We start from the raw sequence: 16684 nt of genomic DNA on the forward strand, positions 1-16684 counted from the left end.
TTCACCATGTTGGCCAGGCTGATCTTGAACTCCTGACCTCATGATCTGCCCACCTCAGCCTCCCAAAGTGCGGGGATTGCAGGCGTGAGCCACCGCGCCCAGCCTGCTATGATCCTCTTCTAAGGAAAGGCTATGTGAGAGGTTCAAATGTAAACGGAGGAATTTAGGTAGAAAACATCATCATATCCTAAACACTTCTAACATTTAAATAGCACATCGGCTTCAAAGCAATTTATATGTATCTTTGAACTATTAACTTTCTAAATCTTGTAGAGATAGCTACTCTTTTAATTCTAATTTTACTGGTAGAAAAAAAATGACCCTATGAAATCCCAAAAAAAGTTGCTGAGCTGGCCTTGGAAAGTAAATAAAGTCAGCTGCCCTTCCTCATGCATTTTCCCTCACTCTGAGGAAGGTGGCATCCTGGATTTTTCCTCCTTTATATGTACATGTCTAGAGCGGTCGTCTGTCCAGGATAATTAGCAGGCAAGTCTCTTTAGGAGTAGGGAGATATCAAAACAACATATTTGAAAGTGTCTGATACAAGTCTATAGGGGTTGTACTGAGAAGTAGACTATCACATCAGGATGAGCACCGGGCTGTACGGGTCCTTGGTCTTCCCTTCTTGACGACTGACACTAAGCACAGACTCACCGTCAGGCCCCGTGGGGCAGGTGGAGGTGATGTCGGCCACTGCCATCATCTGCAGCAGAGCCTGAGGCGCTCCTCCATCCCACTGCCTCCTGTTTCCCACAGCAGCTACAGTCTGCGTGGAAAACCCTGGGTGTAAGAAAACAACTCGTTAATTCAAAAGCAGTCAAAGTGTGACTAATTGCCCCAAACAGTTCTTAGGAACTCAGAGGTAGTTTATCAGCAGGTACGTTCAAAACCAGAAAAATGACCACCCTTGTTCTAACAGAAATAAGATTGAAATGACAAAAGGTGTCAACACTGTTTTACTTTTACTCTTAGTGTTTGATTGACTAGCCAATATTGCTAAATGCTAAGGAAGTATCAGTGACACAAATGGACAAATTCCTTGAGGCATCTATGAGAACTTTCACTCTAGTCTTTTTCCACAGAAACACAATCTGTTCCATTTTCTTAATTTAAAAAATAACTTGTTCTGTCTTTTTCCTTATTACTGTTTTCACTATAGAAAATCTGAAAATAGCCGGGCACGGTGGCTCACGCCTCTAATCCCAGCACTTTGGGAGGCTGAGGCAGGTGGATCACCAGGTCAGGAGATTGAGACCATCCTGGCTAACACAGTGAAACCTCATCTCTGCTAAAAATACAAAAAATTAGCTGGGTGTGGTGGCAGGCGCCTATAGTCCCAGCTACTCGGGAGGCTGAAGCAGGAGAATGGCGTGAACCCTGGAGGTGGAGCTTGCAGTGAGCCGAGATCACGCCACTGCACTCCAGCCTGGGCGACAGAGCGAGACTCCGTCTCAAAAAAATATATAATAATTAAAAAAAAAAAAAAGAAAGAAAATCTGAAAATCAGGTAAGTAGAAGAAAAAAAAAATCACCCATAATCTCACTGTCCAGAGACTATAACAATTTCAATTTTTCCCTTCTGCATATGGTTTTTGCTTCGTTTTGAAACAAAAAATTGGACCACATCCTAGATGTCCTCTCGGAGCTTGCTTTTTTCAATCACCTACAGATCATATCCAGGTTACTAAATATTCTTCTATACAGCTATTTTAAAGCAAACATAATATTCTGCTTTATGAATGTAATATAACTAATCATTTCCTGCCAGATTATTAGGTTACTAGTGATTTTTCACTATTAAAAATAATACCATTATATAATGACCTCATTTGTAACTAAATTTTTGTGGACATTTATGATTATTTAATCATAATGTATAATAGATACATTATTGAAAATGACAATTCTAGGGATTAGATATTATTTGCTTTACTACACAGCTTTTTGTTGTTAAAGTTGAATTATTACTAATTCTGTGATTTTTTTTCTATGTATTTTGAACAGCTAGATCTTCCCTGTTAAAAAAAAAATTACCTATATTCCTTTATTTCATTTTTGAATGTACAACTTTTTTACATATAACTTCTTTGATTTTTTAAATTTATTTTGTTGTATCATATTATATAGGGTCTGATTTCACAATCTTCCCCAAACTGTTAACCAATTGGCCCAGCAGCATTTATTTGAATAATCCTTTCTTTTGACACTGACTTGTGATGTTACTTTTCATTCGTGCTGAATTATGATACATACTAGGATTTGTTTCTAGCTTTCTCTTCTCACTGTTTTAACTATTTCGGTGCTACTATCATATTGTTTGAATGACCATAATTTCTGTAATATATTTTGACGTTTGGAAAGGTAAGTACCACTTCACTGTTCTTTTTCAAAATTTTTGGCTACTTAAGAAGCTCCAGGATTCTCAACCTGCTGAGATCTCCCTATACCATTAAAAAAAAAAAAAAAAAAAAAATCCAACTGTGGTTTTGATTGAAATAGCCATAAATCCACATATTGAGGGAGGAGAAAGAAAGAACCAGTTAGGCAGGCAGTTAGGGCAGGTCCTCAGTATTCTTTCAAACAAAAGAACAGTCTGAAAAATCAAGCTGCAGACACATATAAGGGAACTAGCACAGGAAGCTTGCCTAAAACATGCCCACAGCTGCACAGATAAGGGAGCAAGCCCAACACAGAAATGCCTTTGTCCTTTGTGCATCTGTGGGCCTCCAGCAAACAGTTCCTTCTCCTTTTGTGGGCATGTACATGGTGGCCTCCAATGAGCACATTCCTTTCCTTTTTGGGGCATACTTTGGACTGTGAGCCAAGCCTCTGTGAACCATCACTCTGACACTCAGCTGGTTGTGGGCCAAGGCTCCAATTGGTCTTTACACCATGTCATTTTTTTTTTTTTCTTTTTTTTTTGAGATGGAGTCTTGCTTGTTCTGTCACGTGGTTGGAGTGACCGGAGTATGGGTGCACGATCTTGGCTCACTGCAACCTTCACCTCACAGGTCCAAGTGATTCTTGTGCTGCAGCTTCCCAAGTAGCTGAGATTACAGGTGTGCACCACCACACCTGGCTAATTTTTGTATTTTTAGTAGAGATGGGCTTTTGCCATATTGGCCAGGCTAGTCTTGAATTCCTGGCCTTGAGAGATCTGCCCACCTTGGCCTCCCAAAGTGCTGGGATTACAGGCATGAGCTACCATGCCTGGTCAACCATCATGTCATTTTCTGAGTGGTGCCTTTTCTAAAAACAACCCCCAGCCAGTCAGCATACTAGGAGAACGGAAATTCACACCTTATGCAAGTGAAACACCCAGCCCTATCAGGTTCCTCATAAAAGCCTTTGTACTCAGTTGTGAAATGGCAAGTCTCTTGGGTCCCCTCTCCATAGTGAAGAGCTTTCCTCTTTCGTTTATTAAACTTTTGGTCCAAACTCACCCTTGGTGTCCACGCTCCTTATTCTTCTGGTCATGAGACAAAGAGTTCTGGGTAATACCTCAGACAATGATACTGCAATATTTATTTGGAAAAAATATTTCCAATATATAGCACTGCTATTTCTCTCCATTTATTCAAGTGGTCTATAAATACCTCAGTGAGGTTTTACAGTTTTCTTTCTATTTGCCACACAATTCTCATAAAGTTTATTCCTTTATGAGAATGAAATACACATACACACTCATATATATTTGCTGTTATTACTATAAATGAGATCTGACAACCAATTGAGGAAAACATTTGCAATACATATTATAGGCAAAGGTTTGATTTAAATCAGTCTTATAAAGAAAAAAACAAACATGTCATTTTCAGTAGAAAAAAGGATGAAGGGCATGAGTACATAATTCATAAGAGAAATATGAAGGGTTGGCCAGGCGTGGTGGATCATGCCTGTAATCCCAGCACTTTGGGAGGCAGAGGTGGGTGCATCACCTGAGATCAAGAGTTCGAATACCAGCCTGGCCAACATGGTGAAACCTCGTCTCTACTAAAAATATTTTTTAAATTAGCTAGGTGTTGTGGCGTGCACCTATCCCAGCTACTCAGAGAGGCTGAGGCAGGAGAATTGCTTGAACCCAGGAGGCGGAGGTTGCAGTGAGCCAAGATTGTGCCACTGCACTACAGCCTGACAGAGGGAGACTCCATCCCAAAGAAAAAAAAAAAAGAAAAGAAATATGAATGGTCAACAAACATATAGAAAAATTCTTCAGCCTGAATAATTATTACAGGAATACAGATTAAAATGAGAGACAATTTTCAGTATACTACTAATGAAGGGCTTTTTTTCCTTTCATCCAAAAAACAGCCAACCTCCTCTGCTTTTCCCAGCAAACTGATGCAAAGATAACAGTGAATTTACCCCTCACACAGTTGACTGCTTTCCCTGAGGCCATTAATGGCTCCTGAAGGGCCAAATCCCACTCACCTCATCTGGCCTTTCTCCTCCAGTTGATGCTGCCAATTCCTGTGCCTCCTCCATGACCTGTCTCTCCTCCTTTGGCTTTACTCTCTCCTGATTCTCCAAAGTTTGTCTATATAGTGGTAGGGATATGTCCTAAGTCCCATTTCCCTCTCACTCCAGTCCTTCTGCATAGGTATTTTGACCATCACGAAGGTTAAAAACCACAGATATGCTAAGGGCCACCAAGCTATATCTTTATCCCCGATATGCCCCAGGCCTTCAGTCTTATATAGCATCTGCAATTGATGCTATATAGATCTAAATCTCAACATGTTCCAAATTTAGATCACTACCTTGTCTCTCTCGACCCCATTACCCTCCATGTGATATATTTTTGGTTGATGAAAGCTTCATGCATTTGAATTAGCAAACTGGGAATATCCTTGAGCCCCTTCTCTTCCTCAGGTCCCACACTCAGTATCTATTCTTCCTGAACCACTCTGGTTCATGCACTTGGACTCTTCTCCTGCCTTCATTCTTGCCCTCCATGCCATCCTTTGCTCTGCAGCCAGCATGATCCTTCTCAATCACAAATATGATGGCATGCCAAGCCCTGGAGGAGTGCAGACCTCCCTGACTCTCTATCCAGCTCGCACTTCAACAGTGATTAACATTTCAGGCTCAGGAAACATGTTCTGTGCTTCTTTTGCTCATAACACTTCTGTGATATTGAGAACAGGGTCCAGATTTTATTCATCTTTGAGCTCCCTACCACCGAGCAGTCTTTGGCACAAGGGAGATGCCTACTGAATGGAGATTTTTCCAGAAGGGAATAAGGCAGAGAGTATTCCAGGAAGAGGAAACTGAGCCAAGTCAGGTCTGTAAATGCTATAGGAAAAAATGGGCATTCCAGCTCTAGTAGAAAATGGGCATTCCAGCAGGCTGTACGGATCCCATTTTCCATGGAAGGAAGGAGGCAGTGCTGGGATGAGAAAAGTGGGTCACAACAGAATTAGGCCATGTAGTGTAAAATGTGATAATATGTGGAATGGACCTTATTCTGCAGGTATTATCCAGAAAAAAATCTGAGCAGAGTAATAATATGCCAAGATAACTTTAGCAACTGATATGGTTTGGCTGTGTCCCCACCCAAATCTCATCTTGAATTCCTGTGTGTTGTGGTGGGGGGGCCCAGTGGGAGGTGGTTGAATCATGGGGGCGGATCTTTCCCATGCTGTTCTCGTGATGGTGAATGAATCTCATGAGATAAGACGGTTTTAAAAAGAGGAGTTCCTCTGCACAAGTTCTTTCTCTTTGCCTGCTGCCATCCATGTAAGATGTGACTTGCTTTTCCTTGCCTTCCACCATGATTGTGAGGCTTCCCCATCTGTGCAGAACTGTAAGTCCAATTAAACCTCTTTCTTTTGTAAATTGCTCAGTCTCAGGTATGTCTTTATCAGCAGCATGAAAATGGACTAAAATAGTAACCATTTAGAGAATGAAGGGGAAATACTAGAGAAAAGGATGTCACATAAGCGAATAAGGCAACACAGTGAGGGGAAGGCAAAGGGAAAATGAAAAGACAGCACTTATATTAGGTACTAGGTGCCAGGTCGTTTATACATCAAAACTCACTTTGGTCCTCACAATAACCCTGTGTGGTTATTCCTACTACTATTACCCCCTGTTTCTAAGATGAAACTGAGATTCAGAGTGTTGGAATAACTTGTGAAAGAAAGGTCACATAACCAGAAAGTGGCAGCAACAGCTGAGATTCAAACTCCCATCTGTCTCTGAAGCCTACACTACACTACTGAGAGATGACAGAGCTCTAAACTAGTAACAGAGGGAAGGAAGGAAGAGGAAGACTCCAGAGACATCTCAGAGTAGACACTATGCTGAGGGTGCACCCTGGTGACAGCACTGACTGTGAAGTTCTCATAAGTAAACAACAAGGGAGGGGTCCCAGGTGGGGGTTAGGGGTGAGACAACAACTGTTCTGAGAGATGACTAATCACAGATAAGCTGCTGGCACATCCTGTTCCCAAATACCTCATTCCTTCCACATGTAGCCCCAGCAGCAAAACCTTACCTGCACACCTTACCAGCATGTAGCTCCTCCAATAGGACCCTATAAAACTTCCTTCTAGCCCCTGCCTCTTGGCAGACAGCCCCTTCTCTGCTGTGCTGCCCACTGCACTCTTGCAACGTATCTTTGTACCTTAATAAATCTGCCTTTCTTTACCCACAATTGTGTTCATAAATTCTTTTACTGCCCACAACACTGGCCCCAGCCAGTTGCACCTGTGACGCTGACCAAAATAAAGGGTCACTGGAAAGGAAGAGCACAGAAGAGCTTGAGTTTACACAGCTGAGTTTCAGATACTGGCAACACTTGTCCATGGAGGTTCCCAGAAGATAATGAGAAAGACTGGTAAGTCTGGAGCTCCCAGGAGAAGCTGAAGCTGCAGGAGGGAGTGGGTGTGGAGCAGGAGAGGAGGTCTGGATCTCAGGGAGTGTGGTCACTGCATGGGTGGCAGGAGAATAGGAAGTGTGTTTCCGCCTTGCTTAGAGCAGAGAAGGGTCAAATAACAGTGGAGCCGAGGCAGATGCATGGGGACAGAGTTCAAGATGGGTTGCTAATAAAACAGTTCCTTCTCATTTACAGCTTTCAAGAGACACGTACCTGCTTCTGGGCAGTGAAGTTTCTCAAATGCTTTGTCTGTATAATCTCCATGCTCCTTTACACATTTATATTCCTTAAACTTCAGGCCATCCTCAAAGGTCAAAGTTTCATTTAGTATATCCATTGCCTAAATCAATTCCACAGTGTTTCATGATAAATTAGCCATATTTTGAAAGAAAGAAAAACCATATTTTTGTGTTCCTAGTAAAACTAATTAGCAAGGTATATGGCAAACATTCAACATATGTTTACTAAACAAATAAATCCATAGAGTTTTAAAACTAGAGCTATGTTAGAATAAGATAAAAACAGAAATGTTTTTATTTCTTCTCCATGTTAACAGTGTCAAGCACTGGTCAGAAGGCAACTTTATTTTATCTAGACTTTCTGACTTCAATATTATTCCACTTCAGTTCCATTCTACAGTGCTCTCAAGCTTTTGTCATTCATGCCCTGTTTTAAGTGTACGACATTCTTAAACCAGCTCCCTAAATCTGCTCCTAGTATTTTGTAGCCAATACCAAAATGACCACTTCAGTTTCAAGCAGATCACAGCAAAGAATAAGAAAGAGTGGCAGTTAAAACTTTTTGGACTCCATTCTTTCATTTCAGTAGGGCAACGTCAGCACCTCACTTCACAGAAGCTCTGTGCGAGTACCACTTCTCAAGTTCCCACCCAGAAGCAGGTCCCCAGATCTGCTCCACTCTGATGTCACAGTTCTGAGGCATTTAGGAACTTACAGTTGAACAGAGGTGAATGCTATCACCACTTTAATGAAGTCTTTGTGTAGTAAATGCTCATAAAAATAAGAAATGCTAACATGAAAATGTTTTAAGCTAATAAAAAACAGTAAATAGATTGAGCATCAGGTATAATTATTCATACTTATATTGACTTAAAAGGTGAATTCAGAAAAGGTAAAATGGAAAAATAAACCAGTTAATTTTGACATTTGTTACAGGTCTGATAAAACCAGGATAAAAAAAGATTTTAAAATCAACTAATAAAATGAAATTTGGATTTGCCATATTGGATTTACTATATTTCCTCCTTGCTGTGGCAAGGAGAGCCCAAATGCATGAATGAGATTTACTCAAAGTTATCAATAACTAATTAAGACCTAAAATAAATGTGCCTGGTTTCGGGGTACCTGTTCAATTTTTCAGGTCAGTATATTAGTTGTTGACAATGTATCAGATCTTCTATTTTAATTTGGCTATGATAAAAATTAATATTACAAGTAAAATAGCTCCTTTAAAGAAAAGTACATTAAAATGTAACAATTTATCTAAAGAAATACCCCAATAAAGTAAAATGGGAGAATAAAAAGTATTTGGAAGACTCATTTGAACACCAAACATTTTTCTTTCTTTCTTTCTTTTTTTTTTTTGAGACGGAGTCTCACTCTGTCGCCCAGGCTGGAGTGCAGGCGATCTCAGCTCACTGCAACCTCCGCCTCCTGGATTCAAGTGATTCTCCTGCCTCAGCCTCCTAAGTAGTTGAGACTACAGGCAGGAGACACCACGCCCAGCTAATTTTTTGTATTTTTAGTAGAGACAGGGTTTCACCATGTTAGCTGACCTCGTGATCCATCTCGGCCACCCAAAGTGCTGGGATTACAGCCATGAGACGCTATGCCCCGGCCTTGAGCACCAAACATTTTTCTAGAAATATTTTTTAAAATTCTAAACATCCAAATAAGAAAAGAAGAAGCCAAACCATCTCTTCACAGATATGATACTATACCTTGAAAACCCTGAAGACTCCACCCAAAAGTTGCAGGAACTGATGAACAACTTCAACAAAGTTTCAGGATACAATATCAAAGTACAATAATCAATAGCATTCCTATACACCAATAACATTCAAGCACAGCACCAAATCAAGAATGTAATCCCATTTACAATAGCCACCAAAAAATAAAATAAAATACCTAGGAGTACATCTAACCAAGGAGGTGAAAGATCTCTACAAGAAGAACTACACAACACAGAAAGAAATTCTAGATGACACAAATGGAAAAACATTCTACAATATCAATATCATTAAAATGGCCATACTGCCCAAAGTAATCTATAGATTCAACACTACTCCTGTCAAACTACCAATGTCACTATTCTAAAATTCATATGTAAATAAAAAAGGGCCCAAATAGCCAAAGTAATTCTAAGCAAAAAGAACAAAGCCAGAGTCATCACATTACCCAACTTCAAACTACACCATAAGACTACAGTAATCAAAACAGTATGGTACAGGTTCAAAAACAAACACATAAACCAAGGAACAGAATAGAGAACCCAGAAATAAAGCCACCCATCTACAGCCATCTACTCTTTGACAAAATCGACAAAAATAAACAATGGGGAAAGGACTTCCTATTCAATAAAAGGTGCTGGGATAGCTGGTTAGCTATATGCAGAAGAATGAAACTGGACCCCACCTTTCACTGTACACAAAAATTAACTCAAGATGACTTAACGATTTAAATATAAGACCTCAAACTATAAGAATCCTAGAAGAAAACCTAGGAAACACCATTCTGAACACTGGCCTTCGGAAAGAATTTGTGTGTGATTAAGTCGTCAAAAGCAACTGCAACAAAAACAAAATTGACAAGTGGGACCTAATTAAACTAAAGAGTTTCTGCACAGCAAAAGAAACTATCATCAGAGTGAACAGGCAACCTACAGAATGGGAGAAAATATTTGCAAACTATGCATCCAACAAAGGTTTAATATCTAGACTTTATAAGGAACTTAACTGAACAAGAAAAAACAACCCAAATTTTAAAGTGGACAAAAGACAGAAACAGACACTTCTCAAAAGAAGACATACAAGCAGCCAACAACTATATAAAAGAATACTCATCATCCCTAATTATCAAAGAAATACAAATCAAAACCACAATGAAATACCATCTCACATGAGTCAGAATGGCTATTACTAAAAAGTCAAAAAACAAATATTGGCGAGGCTGCAAAGAAAAGGGAATGTTTATGTAGTGTTGGTGGAAATGTAACGTAAATTAGTTCAACCACTGTAGGAAGCAGTTTGGATATTTCTCAAAGAACTTAAAACAGAACTGTTCAACCCAGCAATCCCATTACTGGGTACATATCCAAAAGAAAACAAATCATTCTACCAAAAAGACACATATACTCACATGTTCATCCCAGCACTATTCACAATAACAAAGTCATGGAATAAACCTAGGTGCCCATCAGTGGTGGTCAGGATAAAGAAAATGTGGTACATATACACCATGGAATACTATGCAGCCATAAAAAAGAATGAAATCATGCCCTTTGCAGCAACATGGATGCAGATAGAGGCCACTATCCTAAGCAAATTACATAGGGATAGAAAACCAAATTCTGCATGTTCTCACTTATAAGTGGGAGCTAAACATTGAGTACTCATGGACATAAAGATGGCAACAATAGATACTGGGAGCTACTACAGTGGGGGTAAGAAAGGAGGGAAGCAAGGCTTGAAAAACTAACTACTGGGTATTATGCTCAGTACCTGGGTAACGGGATCATTCATATCTCAAACCTCAACATCACACAATATATCCAGGTAACAAATGTGCACATGTACCACCTGAATCTAAGATAAAAGTTGAAAAAAATTATCCCTACAGCCTGTGAAATAATTTCATGAAACAGGCTATTAAGTAAGATATATGCATTTTCTCATACCTACTAATGGAAATTTAGACTTAATGGCATACCTCTTCCTCTTGGAGGATGTTTTCATCAGAAATACATTTGTCTAAATTAATTTCAAACTTTACCCCCTTCTAGGAGAAAGCAAAAAAAAAAAAAATCAGTTTAGCAATTCAATAAAAGCCTTAAAATTACAACTCCCTAGGTCAATTTTGTTTGACATTATAGATTCTTAAAACCATTAGTCTCACATCACAAAATAGAGCAATTCTATAAAATAGTTGGGGGAAAATCATGTAGGCAACCCAGATCACAAGGTGGTTCCCCAGCCAGTTATTTAATATGGAACCCAAAGACAAAAGTATTTCTTACCTTAGCTTTATATTTCTGTTCTGGATTTTTACTTTCCTTTGTGTTCTGAAGCCTCATTTGTTTCAAGTCTCTTTCAATGTCCTGAAAATTCAGAGAAAAATACAATTTTATCAACTCATGTATGTTTACATGAGTTGATTTCCGGGTTAAATCTGATGATTGATTTAAGAACAAAAACAAGCTTTTATAATGGAAAGTTAATAATAATTCACTAAAAACTTGGGCACAGTATCCATTCTACATTTAACACTGGCACTTCAGTGGGTGAAATTCTATAATGTGACAATACTTATCACTCTAGTCCACTCCAGTCCAACCCAATTCAATTCAAGAATGTAATTTTGACTACAGGATCTTTCCTTTAAGAGGCTTATGATCTTAATCCGGAAAATAAGCAAAGTGCACAACTCATGATGGTAGACAGGAAGGAGAGGGCTCTGAAAATTGGCAGGCAGTTTCAAGGAGGAAGAGAAGAAAACTAAAACTGGATAACAAGAATTTCAAAGGCACAATTGAGATGTGAACTCCATATTCGGAGGTTTCTTAGCGTCCTATCTTGGGCCGTCTGCTCTTCTCTTCCCTAACACAAGGGGTTTCACTCATTCCTATGGATTTAAACGCCACCGTTAAGCAGTGACTCTTAAATGGGTATCTTCAGGCTTCACTTTTCCTCTCCTCTGAGCTCCAGACTCACATATCCAACTACCTACTTAGCATCATCTTCATCTTAATATTCACTTCACAAATTCACACTGAGCACTCCCTAGGGGCTAGACACCCTCAAAATGGGTTAGCACAGTGGACATGACCAGAAAGGTCCCTGCTGACATGGAGCTTACATTTTACTGCAGTAGGATAGGTAATAAATGAGTTAATAAACGACATAATTTCAGAAAGTGTTAGTGCTATCAACGGAACAAAATAGGATAACAGGACGGAAAATGAGTAAGGAGTGAGAGTAACACAGGCAAAGCTTATCTGACAACTGATTTAAGCCCTGGAATGATACTGGACCTTGGCATATGCAGGTCTAGGAAGCGCATTTTCCATGCAGAGGGAACAGTGGGGTAAAGGCTCCAGAGCAGGTATGTAAACTCTCACAACCTCTCTAACTCAATGTCCAAATGGAACTTGAGTGCCCTCCACCCCTCCCCAGCAGAGGGCACTGAAATCGTATGCTTTCAGCCAAGAAGACAGAGTATCAGAAACCAGATTTAATTCCTCACCTGAAACAACCAAAGAGCCAGACCAAATATATACTTGATAAATGGTTTTTAATACATTAGACATCCAGCAATGAAAGACAGTGATCCCTGAGAAACAGAAAACCAATGAGACAAGCCCTGCAACTGCCTCAGCCTCCTGTCTTGAGAGTGTTTGCAGGCCATGGTGCGGGGATGGGGAACTGAAGAGGTGCAGGGATGGGGAACCAAAGATGAGTGTGGCCGACTCCCTGAGTTGATAAGACAAGGCTTGGGGGTATTAAGGTGCTACAGTCTGAAAGGCAAAGACCCAAAGAGGAGAGAGCTGCATAAAGAGAACTGAAACACTCATACAATGTCAAGGGGAGTATAACACAGTGCGACCATTCGGGAACACCATTTGGTAGTTCTTTGAAAGTTAAATATACACCTACTATATGATCCATCCATCCCAGTTCAATGTATTTACCCAAAAGAAAGAAAAGAAGCATATGACCACATAAAGATTTGTACATGATAGCCAGGCACGGTGGCTCACACCTGTAATCCCAGCACTTTGGGAGGCTCAGGTGGGTGGATTACCTTGGGAGGCTCAGGTGGGTGGATTACCTCAGGTCGGGAGTTTGAGACCAGCCTGACCAACTTAGTGAAACCCCGTCTCTACGAAAAATGCAAAATTAGCCGGGCGTGGTGGCCCATGCCTGTAGTCTCAGCTACTTGGGAGGTTGAGTCAGAAGAATCACTTGAACCCAGGAGGCGGAGGTTGCAGTGAACTGAGATCGCACCATTGCACTCCAGCCTGGGCAACAAGCGTGAAGCTTGTCTCAAAAAAAAAAAAAAAAAAAAAAACATTTGTATATGAATGTTCCTAGCAGCTTTATTTATAACAGCCAAAAGCTGGAGACAATCCAAATATCCATCTACAGTGAATGGATCAATACATTTTGATATATTCATACAATAGAATATACTCGGCAATAAAGAATAATGAACTATTAATATGTGCAACATGGATAAATCTCAACATTATTATGTGAATGAAAGCCAGAAAAAAGACTCCATTTATGTAATGGAGTCTCCATTTATGGAGTCAGCACGACTCCATTTATGTAATCCAAACAAATCTAGAAAATGCAAACCAACCTACAGTGACAGAAAGCAGATCTGTGGTTGCATGGGGATGAGATGGGACGAGAGGCAGGGAGAATGAGAGAGAGGAGTTTACAAAAGGGCGCAACAAACTTCTGCAAGTGATGGCTACGCTCACTATATTGATCGTGGTGATGGTTTAATGGGTGTGTATGTCAATCATATAAAGCATATACATTAAATATGTGTGGTTTATTATGATCAATTATATCTCAATAAAACTGTTTTTTTTAAAAAGAGATGGGGGACTCAAGTCCTAATCTGTGGCAGCACATTGGAGAAGTGAGCAAGAGACTGCACACCAGCCTGGAGTTCCTGCCTCAAGATCCCAGACCCCATGGCTGCAAGGTTATCAGTCTTCACAGGGCCAAGAGGGCCTTTCAGATGACATGACCCTGGAGAGCTTGACAGCAGACTAAGATTGAATGTCCCACCCACTGGTGTAGACTGGGGTTGGAATCTGAGATCGTTGTATTTTAAGAAAAGTAAAGTAATGGAGCACTTATTATACAATTGAGACAACCAGACTATCCAAGCATATCAGACAACCAACTTCACAAGTATAAGTAAGATACATAAGCCAGAGTCCTGATTTCAGACTTCATACTATTGCAAGGCAGAAAAACACCCTTCCCAAGGTTGCAGGGCAAATAGCTAGTAATGCTTCAAACTGACACAGGCTGGTATATGAGGTATTTGGAAATGCTGTGGACATAGAGGTGAGGCAGTTATTAATTCTAAGGGACAAAGAGAAAAAAGCTGTGCTAGAAACTTCACCAGGAGGTCTGATACAATGTGTTCTGCAAGAAAAGAAGAGAGGGAAAGGAAATTTCGGAGAGGAATGAACATTTTACAAAGGCCTGGAGGTTAAAAGGAAGATGTCTTTTTAAATAAGTAGGGCTTTAAAAAGCAATTTGAAAAGTTTAGAGCTTTGGGTATGTTTGGGGGAAATGTGAGCGATGATGCCGGAACATTCTGTTAGGAACAACTCACAAAAGTCTAGCATGCCATGCTAAGGAAAATGGCAGTCACCATTGATTGTCATGTAGAGAAATAATGTGTTCAAATCAGTATTTTGGAAAGATAACTTTACAAGTAGAGACTTTTTTAAAGTGTCTTATTATATAGCTGCATATTTCCTTCAAAAAAGATAATTAAAACCTAAATTCAAAAATTAGACAAATTAAGTGATGATTATTTCCTTTACGAAAGTTTGCAAAGGGATCTGCTGCTGGATTGCTCTGGAGGACAGCCTTCAGGAAATATCAGATGCCTTTTGTTTGTTTGTTTTAGAGATGGAGTCTCGCTATATTACCCAGGCTGGTCTCAAACTCCTCAGCCTCCCAATAGCTGGAACTACAGTCTCGTGCCACCATTCCTGTCTTTCAGATGGCTTTTTTGTTTGAAGCTATTGATTAGAATGCTGACAGAACTAAGGAACGGACACTTTATTATACATATTTGTAGTAAAAGTTCTGTAACCTTCTTATAAAAAAATCTAAAAAGTAGAGAGACAATAATCACCCCTACTCATACCAATCCAGGTACCATCAATTACCACCACTGGCATTTTGGTATACTTTCTTTCAAAGTTACTCCTCTTGCATAAAATATACAAAATTTTATTCACCCAATTCCTGATATAAACTTTTTGAGGGAAGGTACCATCATTTATTTGTGTTCTTCCAGTGGTTTATGTTTAATTACCTGACTTTAAAAAAATTTAAGGCACTAGATTTACTCTAACCAGGTTAAAAACATGTGAGAGAAAAATATGTCTGTAATATCTGAGCCATGTTTTCATGGAATTTGACTGTGACTCTACTGGCACCTTTGAATGACAAGTTTATAATACCTTGAGGATTTTCCATTTCTAGTTGATGCTGGACCAAGCTCTAACAATAAATATAATTTAAAACACAGAGAATTACTCTAATTATAAAGATAATAAAAATTAGGCCAGGCGAGGTGGCTCACACCTGTAATCCCAGACTTTGGGAGGCTGAGGAGGGTGGATCACCCGAGGTCAGGAGTTCAAGACTAGCCTGGCCAACATGGCAAGACCTTATCTCCACTAAAATACAAAAAGTAGCTGGGCGTGGTGGCAGGAGCCTGTAATCCCAGCTACTTGGGAGGCTGAGGCAGGAGAATTGCTTGAACCCAGGAGGCGGAGGTTGCGGTGAGCCGAGATCGTGCCATTGCACTCCAGCCTGGGCAACAAGAGCAAAACTCCGTCTAAAAAAAAAAAAAAAGAATAAAAGAAAAAAAGATAATAACTCTCAGTATGGGCCAAATCATTGAGAATCTTCTTACTAAGCAAAAATAAAAGCACGCTTGGGCTTCTTATTCACAAAATCAATATAACTCCTTGAAAAGTAAAACATTTTATGATTTATGTAATGTTGAATAATTCTCAGAATTGGTTGAAATCAACAGATTCATCTTGCATTATAATTGTATAATCTTTTCTTAGAAGGGAAAAAACTCTCTTGAGATTTATTTGTTATTTCAACTCTGCCCAGCCGCTTACCTCCACCAAAAACATCAGGTTGAAATGGAAGAGAAGTTGACTGTCAGATTTCCTGACCAATGTGTCTGAGACACTGACTTAGACCCTCCAAAGAGTGGAAAGTTCTTATGCTAAATAGCAGCAGTTCTCAAATTTGGCTGCATACTAAATCATCCAGCAAGCTTCTGCAGACAGAATGCCTGGGCCCCATCCCAGACCATCTGGGGCAGAGAGAGGCATCCGAGTTTTTAAAAAGTTCTGATAAAAAGGTGGTGGCTCATGCCTGTAATCTCAGCACTTTAGGAGGCTGAGGCTGGTGGATCACGAGGTCAAGAGATCAAGACCATCCTGGCCAACATGGTGAAACCTTGTCTCTACTAAAAACACAAAAATTAGACCGGGCGCGGTGGCTCAAGCCTGTAATCCCAGCACTTTGGGAGGCCGAGACGGGCGGATCACGAGGTCAGGAGATCGAGACCATCCTGGCTAACACGGTGAAACCCCGTCTCTACTAAAAAAAATACAAAAAACTAGCCGGGCGCGGTGGCGGCGCCTGTAGTCCCAGCTACTCGGGAGGCGGAGGCCGGAGAATGGCGGGAACCCGGGAGGCGGAGCTTGCAGTGAGCTGAGATCCGGCCACTGGACTCCAGCCTGGGCGACAGAGCGAGACTCCGTCTCAAAAAAAAAAAA

The 16684-nt window shown here is 40.2% G+C and overlaps 1 protein-coding gene across 1 annotated transcript in view; it reads right to left on the reverse strand.

Annotated features, from left to right (window-relative positions):
* Positions 1-332: 332 nt before the first annotated feature.
* The window catches only part of NEK5 (NIMA related kinase 5), a 63981-nt gene continuing 47629 nt past the window's right edge, over positions 333-16684 (reverse strand). Inside the window, exons 17-21 of the mRNA XM_025364589.1 lie at positions 15646-15720; positions 11135-11215; positions 10828-10896; positions 7094-7220; positions 333-780 (exon numbers count right to left, since the gene is read on the reverse strand). Of these exons, the coding sequence (XP_025220374.1) occupies positions 578-780; positions 7094-7220; positions 10828-10896; positions 11135-11215; positions 15646-15720 (555 nt within the window). The 3' untranslated portion in view covers positions 333-577. The remainder of the gene's footprint in view (positions 781-7093; positions 7221-10827; positions 10897-11134; positions 11216-15645; positions 15721-16684) is intronic.

Source organism: Theropithecus gelada, chromosome 17 (assembly GCF_003255815.1).
Source record: "Theropithecus gelada isolate Dixy chromosome 17, Tgel_1.0, whole genome shotgun sequence".
NCBI lineage: Eukaryota > Metazoa > Chordata > Mammalia > Primates > Cercopithecidae > Theropithecus > Theropithecus gelada.